This window comes from Pipra filicauda, unplaced genomic scaffold (assembly GCF_003945595.2).
Source record: "Pipra filicauda isolate LSUMZ 115617 unplaced genomic scaffold, ASM394559v2 scaffold22_size4397567_pilon, whole genome shotgun sequence".
Lineage (NCBI taxonomy): Eukaryota > Metazoa > Chordata > Aves > Passeriformes > Pipridae > Pipra > Pipra filicauda.
Window position 1 is genome coordinate 1,183,860 of NW_024104343.1, and position 26,925 is coordinate 1,210,784.

Consider the following 26,925-nt stretch of genomic DNA (forward strand, 5'->3'; position numbering starts at 1 on the left):
GATACATACTTTCTTGTGCTGTTCAGATTCTTAGTAAAAAGCACACCAATCAATTATTTTGATCTTATCACAATGTAGACAATTCTATAACTGCGATAATACCAGCTAAATTTATTGTAATATAATTGAGAACTCCATCATTGTGGCATCTTCATTGTGTCTTACTTTGAATACTATTTAAGTAAGCCACTTTTATCAGTGGTTATTTACAAAGGCTGCCCTTTTCTTATGCAAAAGCACTTAAGTAATGCCAAAATGAAGCATCTGATTTCCAATGTAGACTATTCCTTTGTTTTCAGTTGTGTTATTCAGTTTCACTTTTATCACAACCATCTGGTTTTAAATACATCTTTTAGTTTATTTAAACAGTTATGACCTTATTTGCAGTCAATTTTGCAGCATTTATTTTTGCAGAGGTTTTATATTGTTTATCTGGTTTTGGAAAAAAACCTGACATTCATGTCTCACGAACTTGCCAAGTGTGTTTTCAGTTTTGATTCTTCAGATATTTACTATTTTATTACTATCTGCTGCATTGTGCAATATGAATATTTTCATTAGTTCTGTAGAGTTATGCAAAACAAAAGAACACCATGGATCCCAGTACTGACAGTTTAAGCAAAGAAAATAGTAAATGTAATTAGGTAATTAAAGTCGAGATTCCAGCAGATAAAATGCTTGCCTTTGGAATAAATTAAAAAAATCCCCAAACCTATTTATATTAATAAGTACCCCCAAAGAATCTACTTTCCCTGCTTAGCTCAAGTTCTTAAGGCCTCTATTTTATTAATTTCTTCTCACTGGGATAGGAGATTCAATGCTTGTCAATAATATTCCTTTAGTCTAAGGCAAGCGAAGGACTGCAAATGACGCAGGTTATAAAAATGTGCTCATGTTCCATTGCAACTGAGATGACATCATTAGTTTCTAACAAATGTTTTAAAATATCTGCTGGGCTAAAACACAAGTTTTGGAAAATGGTATATTGCTAGCTTTTGCACATTTAGGAATATGTTTCATGCAACTAAATTTACTGTAAAGGGGACAAAAGATCTGATAATGATATATATGACAAAGTATATAACATTACTATCCAACAAGCATTTTCTGTAAGGGCTCTCTTCTCTTGGGAGTTTACCCTTTTGGAATTTCAAGTGCTCCACTCATCTCAGTTCCTTCCGGGTGCTGAATACTCCTTCCTGTTGTTCCATGATTGCCTACACTTATCCTCAAATTGCACCCTTTTTACCAAGAGGGTTCCTGAGGTCACTTTCTGTTATTTGAATTTATTCTTAAGAGTCACTTTTATTATGGATCCAGTGGGAAATAACTCAGTTCTGTAATTGTGAGAAGTATAACTTCTTTTTATGTTAAAGTATTACAGTGGTCACAAAGAACTGTGGGGCATTACAGAGTTGCCTACTCAGTACTTACTCATGTTGGTACTTAGCAGACAGTTGACAGTAAGCTCATGACAAGTTTGGGAAGTAGATCTAATTTTGCATAATATCCGTTTACATTAGAAAAAAAAAAAAAAGAAAGTCCTACATGTGAAGAAGGAAATATGACAGACATTGGCCACAAATACACCAGAAAGAAAATGTCATCTGATACGTCCCTAAGTATAGAGGTTATTTTTCAGCTTCAATTGTATTGTTTTGACAGTAAAGTATAAATCTGGGTAAACTACTGAGAACAGATGTTCCCTCAAGAATAATTGTCAGATTCAGTTGAAAATGCTACAGAGAATGATAAAATACAGGTATGTTCGACCCAAGAAACCCCTGAAAAACCAATGTGTGATACATCTGCAGAAGCCACAGCAAAAGATGAGATACATCAAAACCCTATCTGTTCAGGCAAATGGATGGTTTTCGTGCAAAAAGCTAGAACTGATCTGTATGTATATTAATTAAAAACTAATAGTCACAGGTCATGTTCTAAAAACGTGTCAAACGTGCTAAATTTTCTGAAACATGGAGGTTCATGCAGTTATTTGCAACCCATGGGATCAGAATGGAGCAGCTGCTACTAGTTTGTACTAAGTAGTAGCTCCAAAAGAGCAAGTTGTTTAGAAGAAATAATTATTTTCTTTCTGAAAATTTTACTTAGAAGTGGAATCTTTGGAGATAGCAGCTGAGGGGGTTTGTGAAACTGAAGTTTACACAAAGCCCTGAAAAAATAAATAGCAGCTGTATTTGGGAGAGAGAAAAAATAGTCAGAACAAACAGAACTGTTGAAAAAATTAAGGGTCAATGAAGTAATGTCTGTAGATGAAGATTCTCATAATGCTTGCCATTTATGCTGTAGCAGTAAAATTTCTAAACAAATGTGAAAACTATGCTTCAAACTTAAAATGGCATTACCATGCGAAATAATTACAATCTCTGGAACCATCTTTGGGATTAAGAACTCTAACATTTATACAGGTAGTAGGTTTTGGTTTGAGTAGGCATTTCCTACTCCAAATACTAACTCACATCTCCTTCATAAGGAGGTAGACATCAGAGTCCTCTTTAAACTTTCACTCCTGCTATGCGATGCTTTTATTCTCTCTTTTTTTCTGTATCATCAAAAGTTTCTTCTCTCAAGTTGCAGAGGAAGGGAGGAATAAATATCCTTACCAAAGCATTGGAGGATATGCTTTATTTTTACTTTCCTCGGTCCAAGGTTGTAAAAGAGCCAAGAACCTCCTCTGTAATTGTTGGAAAGCTAGCTGATTGGAAGGTCATGTCTCTGACTCTTCCTTCAAACTGAGTCTGCTGCTGCTTCTATTTCTATGCTGTTCGCTATGACGCTTATCTTCACTCAGCAATACCTCAGTGGTTGTACAGAAGTAGAGTCTTGTTACTACATACCAAAATATTCTTGCTCTGAAGCTTACTGACAAAAGTTACTTGATTTCTCTGGCAGCTTTTATCCATTGAAAGCTATTAAATGCAGCTGCAAAGTCTTTGAATTACAAACAGCTGGAGACCAAGAGACCATTCTAGTAATGCCATTATATATTTATCCTGTCCTTTTTATAGATTGTTGCTATCAGCTACTAGAGCACAAAATGCAGAGCTAGGTGGACCATAGGTCTGATCTTCATGGGTATTCTTGTGCATTTATAGCTACCTAATCAGAAAGGATCTTTCCTACCTGAAGCTCTCCAGAAGCTTTCCTTAGACTAAGCTCAGTCATATAATCCAGTCAGAATTTTAGCACTCCACTAGTGAGAAATCATGTAACTTAAAAGTTTCTTTCAACCCCTCATCTCTGCAGTACAACTGTCAGTATAAGTGATCACTGTGTATTTTCTGATTTATTGACTGTTTATAAATTTGAATGGAAATAGAAATGTGCTAAATGAACTCCTTGAGAGGCACACAGTAACCAAGAGAGATGTTCACAGACACACACACACACACAACACACACACACACACACGTATTATGCTCAGCTACATATATTCTTTTAAGAAGCTATATTCAATTAAGAATGCTACTGAAGTTGTTCTGACTGCTTTCTAAATGAAATTGTAGTTGATACGTCTCAGTAATAGGTGTTTGTATTTTTTCCTTCTGGGAAATAAAACAAATGAAAATACTAGTTTTTGGCTAATCTGGAAAGCAGATTGGTTGTATTTTTGTCAGTGTCATTGGTGTGCAGTTTTGGTCATCACAATATAAGAAAGATATTAGGCTGTTAGAGAGTGTCCAAAGGAGAGAAGTGAAGATGGTGAAGGGCCTTGAGGGGAAGCCATATGAGGAGCAGCTGAGGTCACTTGGTCTGTTCAGCCTGGAGAAGAGAAGACGGAGGGGAGACCTCATTGCAGCCCACAACTTCCTCATGAAGGGAAGAGGAGGGACAGGCACTGGTAAGCAGTGACAGGACTTGAGGGAATGGCCTGAAGTTGTGTCAGGGGAGGTTTAGGCTGGTTATTAGAAAATGGTTCTTCACCCAGAGGATGGTTGGGTACTGGAACAGGCTCCCCAGGAAATGGTCACATCATCAAGCCTGACAGAGTTCAAGAAGCATTTGGACAATACTCTCAGGCACATGGTGTGACTCTTGGGGATGGTCCTATGCAGGGCCAGGAGTTGGACTCAATGATTCTTGTGGGTCCCTTCCAACTCAACATATTCTGTGATTCTGTGATTGGAGTTCTGATGTGTAAACAAAACAGGGAAATCATTCATTAATAGTAAAACATATTGACTGACTTCTTATGTATTTGATCATTCTTGCTATCACCTGTCCTATAACATTTTAGCCTTAGATAAGAATGCACAAGGTTGGTCTGTTTTATGAGTTATGAGTGATTAAATATAACTAGAAGAAACTTAGCACTGTGCTCAATTTAGCAGGAGTTTTTTTCCACTAAAAAGGCACAGCATCCCTACAGAATAGGAAAAGGGCTATAAAAAGATTGAGTTTTTGGACTGGCTTTTAAAAAACATTATCAGGTAATGCAATATATAATGCATTACTAGAACATCCTATATTGTTGAAGTGGTGAGAGAGTAGGTGTGTATACAGAAAATAATTTCATTTTCAGACTGTTAGCTACTGTTTCTGTGCATTTAGTGAAAAGGTAACCTCTTTATTATTGCAACCATTGTATATGGGTAACCTATTAGAATGTTTGACCATTCTCAACAGAAAAAAAAACCATTTTACTTTTGAATGCAATTTTCTGTAATCAGTTTGTGCCCATTGCCTCCCATCCTGTCTCTGGGCATCCCTAAGATGGCTCAGTCATCCTTACACCCCACCCAGTCCCCCATCAGGTATTTCTATATGTGTTGCTAAGATCCCCTGAGCCTTCTCTTTTATAGGCTGCACAGTCCCAGCTCTCTCAGTGTGTTCTCATATGAGGGCTGCTCTGATCCCTTGATCATCTTCATGGTCCTTGACTTTGCTTGGATAGGTTCGTGTCTCCCTGGTACTGGGGAGCCCAGACCCAGCACTGCAGACATGTCTCACCAGTGCTGAGTAGAGGGGAAGGATGACCTCTCTTGACCTGCTGGCAATGCTGTTCTTTGGTTGTCCTTGCCACAGAGACACAATACTGACTCATGATCAATAAGTTGTCTACCAGAATCTCCAATTATCTTTTTTGAAGGTGCTTTCCAGCCTGTTAGCTCCCACTGTGCTACTGTATGAGGTTGCATCTCACCACTTGCAGGTCTTTTATTGGATTTAATTAGGATGCCTGTGTGCCCATTCCTCTAGTTTGTAAAGGTTCTTGTGAATGGCAGCGCAACTGTCGGGTGGCTCAACCATTACTTTGAATTTTGCACCATATGCAAACTTGATTAGAGTGCACTCTATTCCATCATTCAGGTGACAAAGGAAGATGTAACAACTATTATTCCCTGTTTAAAGTCCTGGGATGCATCACTTCAAAGGCTTGGCATTCTGTTTATTCTTCTATAACTCCAGTTTATATCATGAAAACTTTTTTGCGATCTCCCTTAGAAATACTTGCTCTGGCAGTCTTTTACTGGATCTGACATCAATATAAATGAACCTGAATAATCTCTGTGGAAAGTGAGTTTATAGTGACTTTCTTCCACTGTCATAGAAAGAATGGTGTTTATAGACTCACGGTGAACACCAGAAATGTATACATTTTTATTAAAAAGCTCAATATTAAGATGATTTCACTCTCGGTCCCATTACTTAAATGGGAAATTATGATTCAGCTGAGATGCAGAAATTGGTATCTTGCATCACTGAAGTATGTTTGTATCTCTGTGATACAGAACCACCTGTTACCACAGCTTACCTTTTGCTTTCTGTGGTATGAGCTATCTTATAGAAGTTAAATTGATGTAGGTACCAACCTTAATTTCAACAGCTGATTTGAAAGGGACAGCTGTCTTTCATAATTCACAAAGAACGAAGTTTTAGTTTGTATTTTTCTTTTAAGCTGTGTGGAGGTTGGTGCACACTTTCATTCACATGCTTGGAGTCAAGGTTTACCTATTTCTGTACCCTAAAAGCACTTTATGGCAGCCCAACAATGGACCAATTTATCAAGAGCGAACAAGATGGCATGAAACCTACTCAGCTAGATTTATGGGGTGCTCAGTCATTAGGGGAAATCCTACCTTTGTATAGTACATTTGCCTAGAGCTCTGAAGCAGTGTCAAAGGCACTTTGTGTCGGTACTTTGTGTTGGGCATAAGTAAGAAATGTAACTCTTCTGATACTGAACTAAACTGTTGATGTGAAATGTCAGGTGTGTACATGTGTTTTACTTCTGGGAAGGACTGTTATGTGTCTCTCGCTTGAAGTCACTGCAAATAGTGATATTTTTGGCTGAAATTGGATTTAATACTTTTAAATCTGAGAGGAGCTGTCCTTTCAGCCAGACCATCCACAACAGGCTTGGCAACTGTTTCTGTTTTGTATCTGTACATTGGAATTTTTGTTTTCCTTGCTGTAATGTAACAAGGTTCTTCCAAAATTTGATCAGTGTCAGAGGAACCTCTGTGTTCTGAGTCATGACTCTAGTTCATGCACTGTTATTGACAGTCATGTATTCCTGTCAGTGAAAATTATCTGATTGGTGCTATGGCTTTTACCAGAAAAACTTCAAAGCCTTAGAATAACTCCAGGTTGAAGTCTATATATCCTGTGCATTTTCTGAACAAAGTTGCCCTTAACACCCACCCACAATTTTTTTGTAAAATTGTATCTGAATTTCATTGGAGTGAAGAGTCTAAGTTTAGGCTGTCATTGCTGAACATTTTAAAACATTAAGATTGCTTTTTATTTTTATGTTTACAATGTAAAAGCCTTCAGAAAGTGTCCTGCCCTGTTCATATGTAAGGCTGCAAGGTCTAGAAGTTGTTACATGTCTGCACTATGAATACGTCTCAAAATCTGGCTGCCTCAGACTCTGACTGAAAAGATGAAACCACATCCAAAACATTGGAGCTCACCACTGCATTGAGGGCTTGAATTATCTTCCTTTCTGTGATCTGCTGTTCTGCTTCCTGAAGCCTAACCCATTCAACATTACAGCATGGTTATTGTGACATTGTTTAGAGAATGGTCCTTCAGTTTTTACTCAGATCGAGATCTTCTATCTTCAGCTGAGCATTGCTTTGTAGGCTGTACTAATTGAAATCAGTCCTTATACAAACAAACATAAAAGACTTCCATGTGAAAGTAAAGATACAACATTAAAAAAGTAAAAGATATATATTTTTTTTTTTCCTTCCTTGTGTGAATAATAGTCTGGAAAAATCTCTGCTATCATTGTCCCAAGCTTGGTAATCATGTGCCTCTGAAATTTTTGAACATTAATGCACAAGACATGATGTAACTAAACCTGGGAGAAGGCTGCAAAGGACTTACATTTCACTTCAGTATACTGGATACAGTATATCCAACCTGAATATTGTCCTGAGCTGAAGAGGGAAAAAAAAGTAGTTTGTATTCTAGCAAACAAGAATAAAAAAGTACTAATTCTGGTACTTGCTGAATTGAGAGATCAGGACTTAAATCTTCAGGCAAGGAAAACAAATCCAATAGCTTCAGCACTCCAAGTTTGTTATTAAATTATATAAAAACTTGAGTGCCACCACACAGTTACGTCAAAAATGAAACAAAGATAATTAAAGTCTTTGCTACTCTGAATGACTTCAGGAGTAGCCCTTGGGGTTTTGCAACTTTTTCCTTTTGTTACAGCTATGAAATCTGTAAGGTCTCTTTTTAATTTGTCCAAATTGTGCAGTTTTATTTTCAGATGAGGCTGTTCATCTGTAGGAGATGATCCTTTTCATTACCATGTAACAAAAAGCTGTATGTAATTGCAATGCCAGAAATAGAGGCTGGTGGATAGTAGTCAAAGTTCTTGTAGATAAATCTCTTAAGTGTACAGACTGAGTAGGCAACATCAACAGAAACCACGCTAAAGAATCCCTGGTTTGGTTTTTCTGAAACGCCTCAGTATTTTCTTTTGTGAGTGGAGTAGCTGAATAAAGCTTTGATTCTGTGAAAGAGGAAATAGACATATTATTTAATGTTTTTCTCCTAGTAAAGTGAACTTTTGGAGTCTTAGTGTTGTGTGATGCTTTAGTTTATATTGGACAGGTTCAGGGAAACTGTAAAAATGAAAATTTTTTCATTCAAAATTATCTCGTTACAGCACTCTTTTTTTTTTTTTTTTTAAATCATATTGCTAATGATATTTGTGACTCTATCATGTCAGTGGACTACTGCTCCTGGAATTATGGTATATATAATTTGTTTCTTAAGAAGTACATAAAATGCAGGTGTCATTACTAACTGCAATATCTGCTACTATCATTATAAGACATTATAGTTGTACATGTAAAGCTTATGATACTCAATGCACAAGAGGAGAAGGGTCTTTAATATTCTTAACATTTTTCAAGACGTAATTATGAAATTAGGTATTTTATATCTGACTTGGCACTGAAATGTCAAGGGCAAAACTTACCATCTACGTTGAGAAGTTTACTTCTCCCTTAGATGGTATTTAAAAGACAGTTGTATGGGGTTTAATTAGGTATGATATTAAAAAGTATTTAAATCTCCCATTCTGCAATTGAAGAAAAAGAGATCATTTAAATCATAAAAGGGTATATTTCCTCAAAGGAATTACTGTTGGCTATGTAGCTATCTGCAAGACAACTAGAATTACTAGTTCTATGATATCAAAAGATTGATACACTTGACTAATTAGGAAGCCAGTTGGGACTGGTGACAGCAGCCTGCAGCAGCCTGTGAAACCTGATTTAAAGGTCCCATAGGAAGTGTCAATATCGAACAATATTTGTGACTCTTATGCTATCACTGTAACAATGTTGTATGCAACTTTTCCATGGCAATTTAAAAGATTTCTAAAATATTCGTGGTAGACTTTCATTTCTTGATCTTCTTATTATATAAACTTGGACAATATCATAGTGTGGGTACTAATAGCTAACTGCATAACTTGATAGAAAGTGTCAAAGTCAGCTGCTGATGCAGGCATGTAAAAAGAGAACTTGGAGCCTACTGAAGTTGTAGGAGTTTGAAAAACAGGCTTTCTACATGTTTTGGGTACAAAGAGTATTAACTATAAATGCTTTTATTTTCAGTGGTTAGCTTTTTTCAATACATCCATGTATTGAAAAACTACCAGAGTTTTTTAATTCAAGTTTCAATCTACTCATTTTTTCTTCTGTGAACTATTTTGCATGTCAGTGGAAGCACTAATCTATAATCCACTTTGTGACTACAGTATATTTCAGATAAGTATGAAAACCAGATAGTACCCATAAATATGTTACAGCTATGCTACAAGAAATTGTGGTTTTGCAATATTTCTCTTCCATTATTTTAAATTTTTTTTTATTTATTTGATGGGCCTTTTTACAGTATAGCAGATTATGCACCAGGATTTCTTTTTCTACTGGAGATAGTTAAGTTTTTAAAACAACTATGAAATCCATAGTAGTCTTGGACAGGCTTGAAAGGAAAGAGATAACATACTGAAATAGGATTGAAAATTTTCTCCTGTTATTCCTCCTTCCTAAAACAAAACTTGGAAACTCTTTTCCATAAACATTAATGGTATCATTTTGGAGACCGTGATACTATTCAATCTTTTTTGAATTGCTATAACCCAAAATGCTTATAAGCTTTCCTCCTGCATTCATGTACCTTAATGTAACTATTGGCTTGGTCTCAAAATTTTGTCCAGCATCGCTTTGGTTTGAAACTATTCACTGAGTGTTTTCATTCCAGACATTAGTATTTTAGAGAACTGCATGACATCAGATGGAAAAAGGAAAGTTAAAAAAAGAAACAGAAAAATCCCCAACAAACCAACAAGAAAAAAACCGCCACAATGAAAAACCCACCCCAAACAAACAAATAGGAAGCTGAAGGCAGTCTGAGTGATTTTTTTTTTTTTTTTTTTTTTGGTAAGGTGCATTCCAAACTATACTAATAGCTGTGATAGTCCATTAGTCATAAGAGGGCAAACTTCAACTTAATAAAGCATGTTATACCAAACACAAAGCAGAAGGAAAAAAAACAAACTATATTTCAGCCTTCATGTTTATTCTATACCTACCAGATATATAAATGTTAGGCAAAATTATGAAATATTTGCTGGTTTTCACTTTTCTTTTCGTGTATGGCTCTTTTGTGTAAGGTTGAAAACTAGTCTGGTAGTACAGAATATAAAGAAAAGAGAAGAACTAAGGGTTACTGTTCTCTGGGTAAAAAACTGGCCGGATGCCTGGCCCAAAGAGTGGTGGTGAATAGAGTTACATCCATTTGCAGGCCGGGCACTAGTGGTGTTCCCAGGGCTCAGTGTTGGGGCCAGTCCTGTTTGTTATTTTCATCAGTGAATGATCTGGATGAAGGAATCGAGTGCACCCTCAGTCAGTTTGCAGATTACACCAAGTTGGGCGACAGTGTTGATCTGCTGGAGGGTAGGAATGCTCTGCAGAGGGATCTGGGCAGGCTGGATCGATGAGCTGGGGCCAGTTGGATGAGGTTCAATAAAACCAAGTGCCAGATCCTGCACTTTGGTCACAACAACCCCCTGCAGTGCTACAGGCTGGGGGCAGAGTGGCTGCAATGCTGCCCGTCGGAAAAGGACACGGGAGTGCTGATCAACAGCCAGATGAACATGGGCCAGCAGTATTGCCCAGGTGACCAAGAAGGCCAATAGTTTATATCAGAAATAATGTGACTGGCAGTACTAGGAAAGTGATTGTCCCTCTCTACTCAGCATCTTGTTGTATATACTAGGTAGTTTAGATCCTGATTTGCATAACTCACTATTAGCAATAACTGCAGAATCATGTGATGTGGCCAACTCCTTGACTTAGGGAGTTTTACCCAGTGGGGCATAATGAGATTTCTATTATGTAATTCTTTATTCCGCTATGGAGACTTTTCCTCATATAGTCAATCCCTGGAGTTCTGTTCTTTGTCCTCCCATGCATACATACAACAGGGTAACAAGTTCAAAAAGCTAACATTTTCTGATGTGTTTATTTGAGGAAATAAAAAGAGGGTGTTTAATGCTTGCATTTGGTTACCATCTCACAATAATATTCATAATTCTTTTGGGAATTATTATAGATGTGTGTATTATTACACATGATACTTGTGTAATTTGATGAGTAGAATTTTCCTGAACTACATCCATTATTTAATATCAGCCAGAGGTTATTAAATGTGAGCAGAAAATGGCTTTTGATTAAAGCTACCTATGGATATCACTGTATACTATCCAGTCCAATACTGTTCACTCAGCTTCCTGCTGAGAAACAATTTCAACTCTTTATAACAATAACTGATCTTTTGTCTAATGTAGCAAATCATTTAAGGGACAGCTCTTGAAAGCTAACATCAGACATTATTTGCAGTTGCATAAAGTTAGTGAAATGAAAATATGAGTGAAATGACATTTCTCTTAAAACTATGCTTGACTCTGAGTATAGAGAAAGAAGAATGTGAAATGAATGGAATAAAATTTGGTGTAGTTCAATCTATAGAAGATCAAAGCTGTTGTGATTAATTGCAAGAGAGCAATTTGTCAATATTAAAACACTAGTTGAAGTTTGAAATAAATATTTTCTATAATACCATTGCTACCTGTTATTGTTGCTTTTTATTGTTATTACTCTTTATGCTTCGATATTGCTATGGTAACCCAGAGGGTTCCTTCTCTCTCCATTACAGAAGGTGAGGAGACTGGAGTGATGGATAGCCTGTTGGAGGCCTTGCAATCAGGTGCAGCTTTTCGAGATCGAAGGAAAAGGACACCAAGGTCTAAAGGTGAATAGTCTATCTTAGATTTTATTTTCCAGAGAAACTTAAAAACACTATGGGTCCAGTGCTCTAGAATTTAAATACTGTTGGGTTTAATTCTTTTTTGCAATGCCAGGTTTCAGGGATGTTACTGTTGCTGGTGTCAGTAACACAGGAAATGAATGTACTGAACTTATTAGCCTGATCATTGTGACAAGACTTTTCAATACAGCCACATGTACTTTAGCTCTTTAGGGTTTATAGTTGTATGGGGGAATTAAAAGTTGTCTTGCTCCATAAGTGAGTCAAATTATTTCTCTGGTATATAACTGTCATTTATTCCTAGAAACACCTGATTTCTAATTGGTTCTGCTTAGTACTGTTACAATACTCCAGTAGCTTTCAAAGAGGTGTTTTATTTCCATTGTTTCCTTGCTTTTGCAGACATACCACAAAATCTCAGCCCAACCACACAGCGACCTGTTCTGAAAGCTTGTAACCATGGTAATGAACCATATTCTTGAATTGCATGCACTTCTTAGCTTAGCTTATGTAGTTGATCTGTGCTTTCAAGACTGCTGTGGGTTTTTTTCAGTTTTGTACATTAATGGAGTACTTAACCATATTGGAACTTGCTTATTAAAAATCGTCTGAATATTACATACTGAAACTATACTTACTGATTGCTTTGCAAAGCTCTTCTATCTTTTGTGGGGGATTTATTTATTTAAAATTTGATTATGTTTTTAAATGTAGTACTTTTATAATCCCTAAGAATTATGCAAGGATTTTTTAAGGGAATATGGAAGTGTAATAAAAAATAGAGATTACAAATATTTTAAATATTACTAAGTGTTTATAGTATATACCAAATTGGAGAACTTTTTGCATTCATTCTGTGTTTGTTTGTCTTGGTTTTCTTGATACTATAGTTGGAGTGGTTTAAGCCATCGTTTACCAGTATAATTCAAAAGGGATGCCGTATCAACAAAATAACAGTAAATGTTTATACTTAAGCTCCTAAACTATCTCACAATAGTCAGTAGGACTTGCTCATACGTGACGAGTTACAATCAAGGTGTGCATGCTTGTTAGCTTTGTTTGATAGATAGTCAACAGAATATTATTATATTAGCTATGTGCTTAAAGAGTCCAGAGTGACAGTTCTCAGTGGTTCATAACTAGTGGTCTCAGGAAGAAGTTTATATCTGTGGTACCTCTGTAAAGAAAAATTTCAATTTAAACTTACAGGAAAAAAAGTTCTTTCTTAGTTTATAAAGCAGAATGCATTATCCTTTGAATGCATTATCCTTTGATATTTAAATGCGCTGTGGATTTATAAAGCAGATACCATAAAATTGATTATATTAATTACACCTCATATTTAAGTGTTTATTTCTTTAAGTGTCTGTAACAAAAAAAAACAACGAAAACCAAAAAAACCAGGGAAACTTATTAAACACAAAATTGAAGAAAACAGAGCTGGAATGGCAGTTTAAAGGTAATTTATTCACTTAAAGGAATTTGATCAAAGAGGAATCAAGTATATTTGACAGGTACTTGTCTAGCACATAACATATTGATAGTTGAATAATGACTACAGAGCACATCTGAATTTGTCCTGTAAGTGGTTTTGCTTATAAGAACAATTATATTATATATTTCTTCTTATCAACACATTCCATCTAGCTAGCTGTCTGGACAGACAGTATAGTTTCCAATCTTCAAACTAACTTCCTTTGGAAAAACATTATGGCCATGTTTTATGTTTCAAATTAAAAAAAAACAAAACAAAAATTAACACCACCCCCCTCCCAAGATTTTAATGCTGCAAAATCTCAGTCTGACCCATGAGCTGATTTGTGCTTCAGATGGATATAACTTGGTGCTAAAGTCGGAAGTCCAGATATTTGATTTGGAGAGAAGAGTAAAAGTATACTTTTGGATTTTTTGATTTTTTTACCAAAGTCAGTTTTTGCATAGAGTATTTTATCTCATTCTAAGACATTTCAAAATTAATACAGATTTTCTTTCACCTGTCCTGTTAGTTCAGGAACAGGGCAGTACAACTCTGAGCTTGTTTTTAAGGAAATCATTAGTATGTTGACACTTGTCAACATATCTGTCAACATTTCCTGACACTTGTCACAATATCTATGTTACATCTTCCTGTGTTGACCCAAACAGAGGACTAAACCTGATGTAGATTATGGTGAGTTCATTTATCAAGGCCTTTCTTTTGCATTTTAGTAGAAATATATGGTCATTAATGTTACATACTGTCTGGAATGAATACTAGACCCCAAGTGTCAAAGTAAATTTTTGGATAATAGTAATAATGTAAGCAATAACGTTACTGAAGTTAATGATGTGGCCAGTCAAGGCAAGAATTATAATGATAAAATTTTCTGTTTCTGAGTTGAGCAATGTATGATATCAGGGGCTTTTCAGTATTATCTTCTATATCATTTTTTCTTGCACTTCATATCTGATATAGATACATATGAAATAACCTATTCTTTCTATCTATATGTGTATGATAAGTGATCAATACTATATATAATGGTTTATTACACAGACACTGTGTAAGCAAGAAGCCTGTAATTTCAGCTCACTTCAGAAAAATTAGGTTATGTTATTAGACAGAAATATTGGCTTGGTCTTTTGTCAATTTGCTATGTTTTTCCCAACCTAGAACTTCAAATGGATGCTAAATTTCTATCATGAAAAAAAACCACTGGCTTACTCTGAGATTAAAATATGCGGAGATTGCTGAAAGTCCTTAAGCAGCAGCAATTCAAACACTTTCCTTCTTTGCTTCTGTACTGGTTTTGGCTGTTTGGACTAACTGGTAACTGGTTTGGTTACTGTTTGTTCCTCTGAGACTAACAGATCCACTTATAGTAGATATACTTTACTAGTGCGCACTACAGATTCATACCTAGGATTCATCATACCGTCTAAAAGAATTACAAGCCATGACTTGAAATGTCTGTCATCTGAATTGTTCAGAGTGTAGCAATCTCTTTTGGGGAAATGCCATCAAATTCTAACTAATCTCCTCTGCTTCAAAACACAAACAAACCAAATTAATAAATTCTGGCTCAGTGTTTAAAGATATTTCCCTTAAAAAGTGGACTCCAAATCAGACCCAAGCATAGATGGTGTTATAACCCCAGCAGGCAACTAAGTACCATGCAGCCAATCACTCTATCCTCTCTGGTGGGATGGGGAGGAGAATCAGAAAAAGGTAAAACCCATGGATTGAGAAAAGAACAATTTAATAATTCAAATAAGTAATAGTAATGAAAAGGAGAGGGAAGAAGAGGAATAAAACACAAGAGAAAAAAGTGATGCGCAACACAATTGCTTACCACTGTGGACTGATGCCCAGCCAGTCACTCAGCAGAGATTAGTGGCTCCCAACCAACTCCTCCAGTTTATATGCTGAGCCTGACGCCATACGGTATGGAATATCCCTTTGGCCAGTTCAGGTCAGCTGTCCTGGCTATGCTCACTGCCAGCTTCTTGTGCCGCGCTCATTGGCAGAGCATGGGAACCTGAAAAGTCTTTGACTTAGAGTAAGCTCTACTGAGCAACAACCGAAACATCAGTGAGTTATCAATGTTGATGCCTTAAGGTCCATCTAGTGTTTTGATTTTTCTAATTTTTATAAGCTTTATAAGTAGTTACATAGCAGAAGTAGATTTAGAAGGAGCAGCCCTTATTCTCTTACCCTTAGCACAGAAGCAATAGATTTTCAACCCTATTACCCCATTCCATGCTCCCCATATCAATTCTACCCCCTGAATTCCAGTAGAAATGTTTAATCTCTCTTTAAGATAGGCCTGTTCTGTTTGGAGAATGCTTGTACCTTGGCCTAAACCGCAAGAGTACAGTCAAGAACTGGGTGAATATATGCCCCCTGTACCCCAAAGAAGATGAAGATTGATGAAGAGGTGGTCTTAGAGACCCCAGACCCAATTCCCAAGGGGCGTGACTGAGGGTGGTCTGGGGCAAAAGCCACAGGGTGGGAAAACCTCGGATTGGACAAGCAGTATTATAAATTGTAACGTCTGAGACACGGGGGTGCATGCATCTTGTAATCTTATGTCTCAAAGGCACTAATTAAAACCCTTTCCTTATCTCACCTTCGAAACTAAATTGTCTCAGAGTTTTTTTCTCCCTGAATTTTCTTTCATCGTTCTTATACTCAGTGCAAAACAGAGCACTGTACAAGCTATTAGGAAGAAAATTAACTGTATCACACATGAAACCAGGACAGGAAACTAGACTTCAGTGGCTCCATGCCTTAGAGTTTCCTTTAACTAAATGGACTGCTTAAGAAAAAAAGAAGAACAGTAAATTTAATGAAATGCTAGGTATTGGCGGGCCATTTTTCTCTTCATGATCTGTTGAGCTCCCCAGAAAGCTTTGGTAATGTTCAGCTGATACTTCTGATTACAACGGGGTAGTGGTTCTCATGCTACATCCCAGGGTAGCCTATTAGGTGTGATATTTTATTTTCAGTCCTACTCTTCTTTTATTGAATAGATAGCCTCTTTCTAACATGGTATGTAGGTTTTGTCAAGTTTAAATCTGCTCTATTTTTGTGATCAAAATTACCAGTTGTATTGTTAATGCTTGTGACAGGGCCCATCGAGTCAGATTATTTCTTGTGGAGAAAAAGTCTTATTGCATAACTAACATGAATAATATACATTTGGAATTGCTGAATCTTGGAAACATCCTAACGCCTTTAGAATGCAAATAATGTACACTAGATTTTAATTGACATAGATAAGATTGGTATGTTTTGTTCCCATTCACAGTGCTTTGTATTTTTAAATTAACAACTAAATACATCTCTGTACAAAACTACCTGTAAAGGTTACAATTTGCTTTAACTGCAAAGGGCCATAGACTACATGAGATATTGTGGTGTACTCTTTTGCTGTAATTCCCATTCAGAGCACTGTATGACACAAGTAGAATATCGGTATAGTTTTAATGTTGTACTAATAGAGGACCTCTTTTATTTTTTTAGGAAGCAGAAGAAAGCACTTAATTTTCAAAGATTGGGATTTTGCACATTAGAAGATTATTTCAAGCAGCTAATAGCTATGGCTGATCTGAGTTTATCAATTATTTACAACAACAGTCAAGGAATATTTGCAGCTTGCACGTTTATTTCAAGCTACTTAAGTTCAAATACACAGAGCAGCATATCCAAGACAGTGCAGAGCTCACTGCAGCACAGAAAGCTGCATTATTCACTAATTTTTCAGTAAGGTTTTGCAGCCTGCATCAAATTCTCTGCTGCTATGGCTACACATTTCTTTGCAGTAACATTAACCAAGTTAATGTTACCTGAATTGCATGAATACAAATTCAAGATGCAGCTTTGATTGCATATATACACATACCTTAAATGCAGCAGAAAGTGTTCGTCTTTACAGGCAGATTGTATTCAAAATGCTTCGAGTAAAGAAAACCTGTAATAAAATGAAAGTAAAACCAAAGCATATTGCTTTTTGGAGCTGCAAAGGTTGAAAGAAATCTTTGACTTTTATGATAAGAGATAGTTGTAATTACTATAGCTGCTTGTTCAGTAAATCTATACACAATAGAATAATTTTCATGTCACATGTAGTCTGAAGCATTTAAAGACCTCTGTATAATAAAATCCTTATGAGCAATATCATTCTGTCCCAATTAAGCAAAAGAAAACCCTTTTTTATGTTCCTTGGGTTCTTTTCATCTCTATTTGTAATAGAACTATCATCTGATATTCATATTAGTGTCTCTGCTACCTTATATTTGACAATTGTAGCTGACAGTGAGCTCAAGCTCATCTTAGTTCTTGAAACTGACAGTGTGACCATGTAGAGGTCACATTTATTTCATCATTGCTGTATATGACAGCAAACTGTGATTGGCATTTCAACCTAATATTTCCTTAAATCTGTTTCTGTTTCTGTCTTTTCCTCCACCGTATGTAGTGAATGTTAGGAAGTACCCAACACTGCTATGAAACTCATGAAGATAACTTTTTACCCAAAACATGTTAGTAGTAAAGATACTTTTTTGAGCATTACCAGTTCTTTGCAGTAGATACTGCTTTGAAGGCACTATGCCCATTAGCCTTGTAATCTACAAACATCAGTACCTCTGGTGGAGAAAATTTTTGTAAGGCTTTGTAAAGTTTTACTCAATAGACAAGTTTCCTCAGCAGAAAAATTGGAATATCCGTTGGCACTGTTATGAAATGAAAACATTTAATAGGATTTCTTTAAAAGATGGTTTTCAGTTGTTGCCATTTTAAGACCAAAGCTTCACTTCAATATTGACTTCATAGGTCAAGTAAAATTGCTGTTTATTCTAACAGAAATAATTCCCCTGAAACCATCTGCACTGTTTATAATAAAGAGTTTTTTCCTAGAGCAGACAGCAAAGTTCAAAGAAACTGACCATAAAAGTCAATTTTGTATCTATGGGGGGAAAAAAAAAAAACAGACAAGGAAAGTGAATTTACACATTTTTATTTCTTTGTTTAGAACCATTTCTTCATTGCCATAGTTGCAAACACATGCAGTCACAAAGATGTCCCTGAAGAATTTACATTCCAAAATATCTAGGAAAAAGATTAATTTTGATGCAGAGTTTTTAGGATCTTTTTTAGTAATCTTTCAGTCATGTAATTTAATGAAGAAAGTATCAAAGTCAGAAGGGATGATAGCCAGAAAGAAGAGTTTGGAATGAAAAATTAGATATTTTGATTTTTTTTTCAGGCTTTTTCTAGCAAAATACCCTTCATAATAAAGACTGACATAAAAAGATGGATAAAACTCTCATTTATTTATTCATTTATTTATTTAAAAATGGTGAATGCTGAAAAATAGATGAAGGCCCTGTTAAGAATTGAAAAGGGTACTTCAAATTAGTACTAATTACATATTAGTACTGTGAAAATACTGATATAGACAGAAAGAAAATGTTATCTTCCCCTTAGTATAAGCTAAACACACACTGTCAACCTTAGCACTACGTGTATTTAGAAAAGGTGAAGAGGAATTGTAATCCGACAAAAAATGTCTTGTGAGATTTCTCTTATCAACTCTCATGAGTAAGGTGGCACGCATATCCTCCACTCTGTGTCTTATCATAAAGAATTATATGTGAACATAATATAGACATAAAACAGAACCAAAGCTTTTTAAGAGTAAAAATTTTAAGTGCCACCTTGAGACAAGGTGGACCTTATAACGGGGCTTTTTCCCCAGAGGTTTGACAACTTCATTCCTAAGTGCGACACTTTGAAGATGTCAAATTAGGCACTCAGAAGAGCTAATTGCTTTTGTAAATATCTTGTCAGTGTTCATTGGTACTAGTTGAATAAGACCGCTTCTCTCATGGGAGGCAAGGACATTTTCTGCAAGATAAGAACTGTAGCAAAGAGGTGACATTTGAAAGCAGTGACACTGTATATTCTATAATTGCACATACAGTAAATGTCAGCTTCATAATCATCTAGGTAGGTAACCAGATTTCCAAAAGCTACAGTGGGCAAGTTACATTTTCAGCAGACTGCTTTGAATATGTATCAGTGGAAAATCTTAAATCTGCAAAGGGAGATGTAATTTACCAACAATTTACCTATATTTGTCTTTTCATTGTTTAGTCACGCAGAACTTCCCATTCAAAGACAATTACCGACTTTGTATGTATAGCAAAGAGATTCTGTCACTTCTCAGAGTACCTTTCAAGTCTCTTCTGTATTTGTTAAACAAGATTTTAGGTATAAATTTGCCAGTCTCTTTCACTTCTGTTTTCTGAATGTTAAGAACAAGTACTATCTAAACTCATGCCTCATTCTTCAGAGGCTTCTAGAAATTTGATCTGAATAGAATAAATGATGTAACTGTTCACTGAACAACAGCCATAAAGCTCTTTGTAATGTGGCGGGTTTTAATATATATATAACATATACATATCTGTCTTCTTAAAGGGGTTATCTTTCTCTAAAAAAACCCACAAACAAGCCACAAGTGACATATTAGGTGGGAAATTTTTGTCAGCTAGATATTAGAAATGAGTTTTCTCTAGTTAAAGACTTCACTGGGGACGAAATCTGAGATAGGAACAGTGTATGATTCCTGACCTGAGTCTGACTCAATAGATGACTCTTGTGTATTTCCATGATACATGACTAAGGCAAAATCTGCATCAATAACCCAGCAAAATAATCTGAAGCCCCCAGAAACCCTTTTGTGGTGGAGATCATGAGTGGTAAAGGAAAGAAATGCAGGGGCCAAATGCAGCTCTTGCATGAATGGCAGGAAGAAAGGTGATAGCCAGACTTCCACTGAACGATCTGGAGTAGTGTGAGGTAGTTGTACTGCAACCCCTCTGCTCTTATGCTGATGTAGCTTGCAAATCCAAGATGAGAAGCTGCAGTTTAAGTATTTTCAAGAAATAATATTTGGATTTTGGAAGATATGGGGCTAATCAATCTATTCACTTTCAGCATACACTGTGAAGTAGTTTGACTCTTGTTCTTGTCATGGTGATGTGTGGGTTTTTAAGAAAAAACAAAACAAAAACCCCCAAGTTTTTAAAGCAAAATTGTGTTAACCAAACAGAAAAATTAGGCGAAGTCTATGCAATTTCCTAGAAGACTTTACTTCCATGAGGATAAGTAGTCTGTCCTTCTTTCTTTCTTTGAAAGACTGTAACTGTCTAGTTAGTAGCATGGTCTTTCTGTTACCATATTTTGTCACAGTATCTTAAAAAGAACACTTATTTTGTAATGCTGAAGTTTTTAATTTTGAGGGGGGGAAAAGTTTTTATCATGCTTTTTTGTCTCCTGGTATTATCTATTTCCATATAGTGGTGAAATAAAAAAAAAACAAAACCTCTTACCTGACCCTACAAACTTGACCATATTTGCCTTAGGTTTTAAAAAATCTAAAGAATGGGATTTGAAAAACTTAGAGTGAATTTATTCTACACTATTCAAACTTGCAGTTCTTGATTTTCTCTCTCCTTGTGGCATAACAAAACGATAAAATAAGAAATTGAAAAGATAACATCAGGAATACTTAGTGTCATAAACAGGGAAATGGAATGAAATCTCAGCAGACTTTCAGCATTGGCAAATAATTATTCTAGAGGTTTTTCTTTTTATCTGTTTTCTTAGGCTTTAAGCTTGTATTTGAAAAGAGATGAGTGTACATGGTGTGTTAGAATACAGTGCACATAAAAATGCTTGAATTAGCTGTGGACAGTCTATTTTTTGTACTTGAAGCAAGATAGCTTGTAGGAACAAATTTGGATATCACAGCCCAGTTTCAGGGTTTTGAAAGAGATTTGGATATCTGTGTACAGCACCTAATCGAGCTATGGCAGTTTTAGAACTGTGTCCAAGAATGTGGCAGGAATCATCATCAGCCTTCCCCATCCAATATGAGTATTTGAATCACTAGATGCAGTAACATTTATTATTTGTGGTGGTACTCTGTGGGCAGAGGAGCTAATGAACCGAAGGGAATTTTCCAGGGATACTGAAAACATGGTTTAAATCCTCTCCCTGTGGGAATAATAGAATCTTGATGAACCAGAGTTAAACACAGCTGAATGAGAGCTTTCACTGCCGAGGTTAACTTTAGCACCTAAATTTTACTGGTCTTTTAGTTTGGTAACTTAATAACAACAGAATAAATTACTATCAGAGTTAGGTAACTTAACTGAAAGGCAGTTACTATACTGCCTTTAGATACTAATAGATACTATTAGTAATACTATAGTAATACTATTAGTAATACTAAAATAATACGATAGATATGCATTAGCCAGAGAAATAAGTCTTAAAGGTGGTGATCTTCTAGTTGTTTTTTCTCACCTCTGGGGAAAGGATCAGAATATAAAACCTATTAATACATAAAGGCTTCTACTGCTTTTATAGCTTTGTATAAGGCTGGCATTTTGTGTTTGTTTGGGTTTTTTTTCCTATAGTCATAATTACATTTGGTAATTATTTTTTTAATGTTTCCTTGCTTTCAAAAGGAGAGATTAATCCCCAAATACTCTCTTTCAATTCCTTGTCAAAATTGCTTTCTTTTCTGTGCATAAGCACAGAAGCATTTATCTGAGGGCATATTCTTATTTCAGTGGGTGCATTTTATTGCTGTCATTACCAGAGAAGGTGGACTGAATATATTTTTTCTTCCTACATTCTAAAATGTAAATATTTCCTTTGATCCATCTTTTCCAAGAGAAAGTGTCTAATCTTTCACTGTGCCATCACTAGCTCAAGAACTGGCTGAATCAATCTGATGATTCCAAACCTGCTAATTGACTCAGATGAGCATGATGCCAAGTTAGGCAATTAGGCTGATGTAGGAGCTTGGGGAGGACTTTGTTACATTTTGGTCAGTATTTATAAAATGCAGTAACATGAAATGATAACTGCATCGATAGAAATGCTACCAGCTGATAGACTGCCCTATCCTTTCCTCTGATCCTACACCTTTTTTTTTTTTAGTAGGGGAGGGAGTGGAGAATGGCTTTGGTTTTGGTTTTCATAGAATCATTAAGGTTGGAAAAATTTTCTAAGATCATCGAGTTCATCCTTTGACTGAACACCACCATGCCAACTAAACTATAACACTAAGTGCCACATTCAGTTGTTTCTTGAACGCTTCCAAGCATGATGATTCTACCACCTTCCTGGGTAACCCATTAAAAGCTTAACCATCCTTGCAGTGAAGAAATTCTTTCTGATGTCCAACCTGAAGCTAGTCTGGTGCAACTTGACCCTATCTCCTTTTGTCCTGTCACTAGTTGCCTGGGAGAAGATATTGACCCTCAACTTCTTACAGCCTCCTTTTAGGTAGTTGTAAGGAGTGATAAGGTCTACTATGAGTCTCCTTTTCTTCACACTAAACAACCCCAGCTCCCTCAGCTACTCCTCATATGACTTACTTTCTAAACCCTTCACCAACTTTGTTGCACTTCTCTGAACACACTCCAGCACCTCAATGTCTTTTTTTGTAGTGAGTTGACCAGCTGTTGACCAGAGTTGACTGGCTGTTGACCAGCACCCCCAGGTCCTTTTCCACTGAGCCTCTTCCCAACCCTTCTTCTCCCAGCCTGTAGCATTGCAGGGGGTTGTTGTGACCCAAGTGCAGGACCTGGCACTTTGCCTTATTGAACCTCATGCAGTTATTCTCAATCCATCGATCCAACCTGTTCATATCCCTCTGCAGAACCTTCCAACCCTCCAGCAGATCAGCGCTCCCACCCAGCTCGGTGTCATCTTCAAACTAACTGAGAATGCGCTTGATCCCCAGATCATCAATGAAGATATTAAACCGGACTGGCCCCAGTACTGAGCCCCAGGGAGCACCACTAGTGAGTGGCTGCCAATTGGATTTAGTTCCATTCACCAGCACTCTCTGGGCCCGGCCATCCAACCAGTTTTTAACCCAGTGAAGAGTGTACCTGTCCAAGCTCTGGGCTGCCAGCTACTCCAGGAGAATGCTGTGGGAGACAGTATTGAAGATTTTACTGATGGCTGGGGAGACTACATCCACAGCCTCATTGGTCAACTGGTCATGAAAGGAGATCAGACTGGACAAGCAGGACCTGCCTTTCCTAAACCCATGCTGGCTGGGCCTGACCCTCTGGTTGTCCTGGACGTGCTATGTGATTGCACTCAAGATAATCTGTTCCATAACCTCCCCCAGCATCGAGGTCAGGCTGACAGACCTGTAGTTCCCAGGATCCTCCTTTTGACCCTTCTGGTAGAAGGGCAAAATTTGTCCCAATTTACATTGTTTGGTTCTTAAACTGAGATCTCCAAGCTCTGCTTTGCAGGCATCTACAATTGCAGTGAAAAGTAGGATCAAAGCACTAAACACATAAAGTGCTCTATAACGTTAATTACTCTGGGATATCAGATATTAAGCATTTTTAACTGACCTCCAGAATTAATCTCTGTATTTAATCTCTTGATGACATGAAATACCTCGTAAAAAAAATGCACAGTTTAGGGTGTTTAGGCTCCTTGTAGTGGATAGAAAGAAGCACATGCCCATCTTAGACAGGAATTAGCTTATATGAACTGTTAATAGTCAGTGAGTTCAGACCTCTAATTTAAAGTGCTTGAGGCTGAGAGACCTGATAAGGTTTCTCCATGTTTTAGTTCTCTGTCTATAATAAAGTTAATAAAACAGGGCACAGCATACTCAATACTGCAGATAAAACAATAGCTTGAATAGCTGCTCTTAAAGTTAGTATTCTGTCCTGGGCAACGAATGATACAAGTGCTTCTGAGGGGGAGAAAAAAGTAATTCTCTAACATGCATACATAGAAAATGTACATTAAATTTGAATAACTAACTTTGTCATGCCTCCAAATTCTAGTACTTTGAGACTCAGCTCTTTTCCTTTACTAAAAAGTGTGTTTGTGTAATTTGTATTACACTGCTAGCTGCAATGATAATATTTTTGAGTGTACTCATGTTTCATTAGACTAGCTGGATTAAAAGTAAATGAATCAGTACTGTGGCTTTAAATTATGCAACCTTTGTGGTATGCAAGGTGAGTTCATAATTTCAGCACAGATCAGCATAAATCAGGATTGATGCATGAGTAGTTGCAAACTCTGTTCTGACTATTCAGCACAGAATAAAAAGTACTTTGCTATCAAGTAATCCCTAGTTTTATAATTGTACTGTAGATGGTAGTCTTCCCCTTTCTCTAAGAAATATAAAATAATTTTAATTCTATGTGATCCATCATCAGGCAACTACTCAAAAAAGTAACGTTCTTAAATGCTCTCAAATGTCCAGTAGCAAAAATAAATGAAGGGCAGAGTGCATTAAGGGATTTCCAGTTGTGTCTCACAGGGCAGAGAAAACTGCTGTGAGAGAGCTCTTGGGAAAGCTCCTACTCTTGCTGCCTTTAGCAGTAGTTTCCTGACTAATCAGTCTCCAAGCTTACCCCAGTGCTTTAAGTCTGTTCTTTCTCTGTTGCCAACTGCTGACTGAAAACAGGACACAGCCAATTACTCTCTGCTGAGTTTACCCAGTCTCTGTTTATCCACCTAACAGCAGTTGCTCCAAGATCATTTTATTGAAAACTTGTTATGTAGTGAGATCTCCTATAAAATGTTGGATATCTCCTATAAAATGTTGGATTTGTTTCAGTGGGGTCAAAAATACATGAATCTTACTGTCTAATATTGGATTATATTTTTTGGAATAGTTGCATCCTATGGGACGGAAAACAAAGCATGCTCAGGTGGAATTAATTTCTTCCTTTTCCACATTCCAGTGCCTGTAAATTAAAAAAGGTTTACCTTCATTATTGAAAATTAAAAAATAAACTGTTATGACTGTCTTTAATTGAGGATACTACTAGCAGTATTCCAATTTCTTGGTTTGGGGTCTGATCTTCATTCATGAATCTTTTTTCTTCTTTTCTATTTATATCTAAAGCTGTATGAGTGATACCTCACTATAATGATAGTTTTACTTGTTCACAACCACATCTTGTTGCATCGTTATTCTAAGCCCATCTTTCTTACTCATCTATCAGTGCTATGGCACATCAGCACATTCAACAGTACCACTTAACTATTGTATAAAACATTTTACTCCTTCTTCAGTCTGTAACTGCAGATTTAGCCTAACAAAAAGGGCATTTTTGACCTGTGCCAATAAACTATAAAATGTACTGTGGCCTAAATGAGAATATTACTTATTATAGAAGTCTTTTACATGCACATTAGTAACAAAGCTGTGGTGAAATTTTGCATGTTGAAGGAACTAAATAACCAGAAATCCTGCAAAGGCATCTCCAGCTAACATTTTCTGGGAAAGCTATAGTAACCCAAAATGCAGTATACATTTATTATTTTTCTAATAACTGAAAGTGCAAAGAGATGCATTAAAAAAATTTTATTCCAGCTACTTAAGAGAAAGCTAAATGAGAGGCAGGTCAGCAATAACTTAATGTACTGTCCAAAGTTCATAAAATATTTTTAAATAGCCATACAGTTTACATCATTTCAAAGATCTGGGGAAAAGGTGGTGGTGTGGTATTCAAACATCATACACTTAGATCTCCCATCCAAAACTGCCTGTCATTCAGAATCTGGATTTGTTCAGTTATTACTATAAGATGCACTTTAAGATCTGCTAGCTGTGGGATTGCACCATACAATCCAAAACAATTTTCTTTATCTGTGCTTCTACAATACCAGTGCACTGCTAGTTGTGGGGTATGTTTTCTTATATTTAGTACTTCTTTGCTTTTGATTTAGCCCATTTGAAAAAAAAAATCACTAAACAAACAGGAATTGCTTATTACCTTTAGTTTGAAAATCTTTATTCCCTTAGCCTTCATTGACATAGTGAAAGTTATTTCAATGTTTACAGATAAATAATACTATTCTGCAAGTGATAAAAGAACTTACTTGGTCAAGAACAATTTTTAACAAAAATACTAACTGTATTTTATATGGAAATAAAGTGTGGCTAAAATTAATCTTCCAAGGTTTGGTTTTGTTGAAGGTAAACTGAACAGACCGGGGAGAATTAGGAAAATATGCAAAATGGAAAAGCTCTTCTTAAGCTTACCACAGTGTATGCTAGTAAAGGACATGCTCCACTGCCTTATGTTCTTGGCTTCAGTTGCAGATTTCAGCCTTAATTTTATTTTTAGTTATTAATGCATAATTCTCTTTACATCAAATTGTCCACCTTCAAAAACTAAATTGAGTGCAGTAAAATTTTATAATCTATTAGTTTTCTTGGAATATGGTAAGCATGCTAGTGGAGAAGTCCACTTCAAGGTGCTTTATGTTCGGAAACCACTGCTGCAGCATTTTCAGATTTTGGAGCTAATGATATAATTTGTACACTTGCATGAGGTACACTAATGAGAAAAGTATATTGTTCTTGAATTATTTTGTTCTGATGAAGCACAGTGCTCCCCTGTATTATCAAGTTCTGTTGCATGTCTTTGGGACAAAAAGAGTTTAGTGGTTTTCATGCTGCACAGTACTGAAAGTACCATAATTGGTATTTCAGGTTCTTGTGATTTTCTTGTATGGTGTATCAAAAATATTAAGGTTGA

General features: G+C 36.3%; 1 protein-coding gene across 3 annotated transcripts in view; it reads left to right on the forward strand.

The window, feature by feature from the left end:
• DIAPH3 (diaphanous related formin 3) overlaps window positions 1–26,925 on the forward strand; it is a 206,110-nt gene that overhangs the window by 135,374 nt on the left and 43,811 nt on the right. Inside the window, exons 25-27 of one of the 3 annotated variants that reach the window (XM_039381540.1) lie at window positions 11,713–11,808; window positions 12,226–12,285; window positions 16,829–17,230. In XM_039381540.1, coding sequence (XP_039237474.1) covers window positions 11,713–11,808; window positions 12,226–12,285; window positions 16,829–16,878 — 206 coding nt within the window. In that variant the 3' untranslated portion in view covers window positions 16,879–17,230. Of the gene's footprint in view, window positions 1–11,712; window positions 11,809–12,225; window positions 12,286–16,828; window positions 17,231–26,925 lie in introns of those variants that run through there. The other 2 variants (XM_039381538.1, XM_039381539.1) reach the window with 2 other exon arrangements.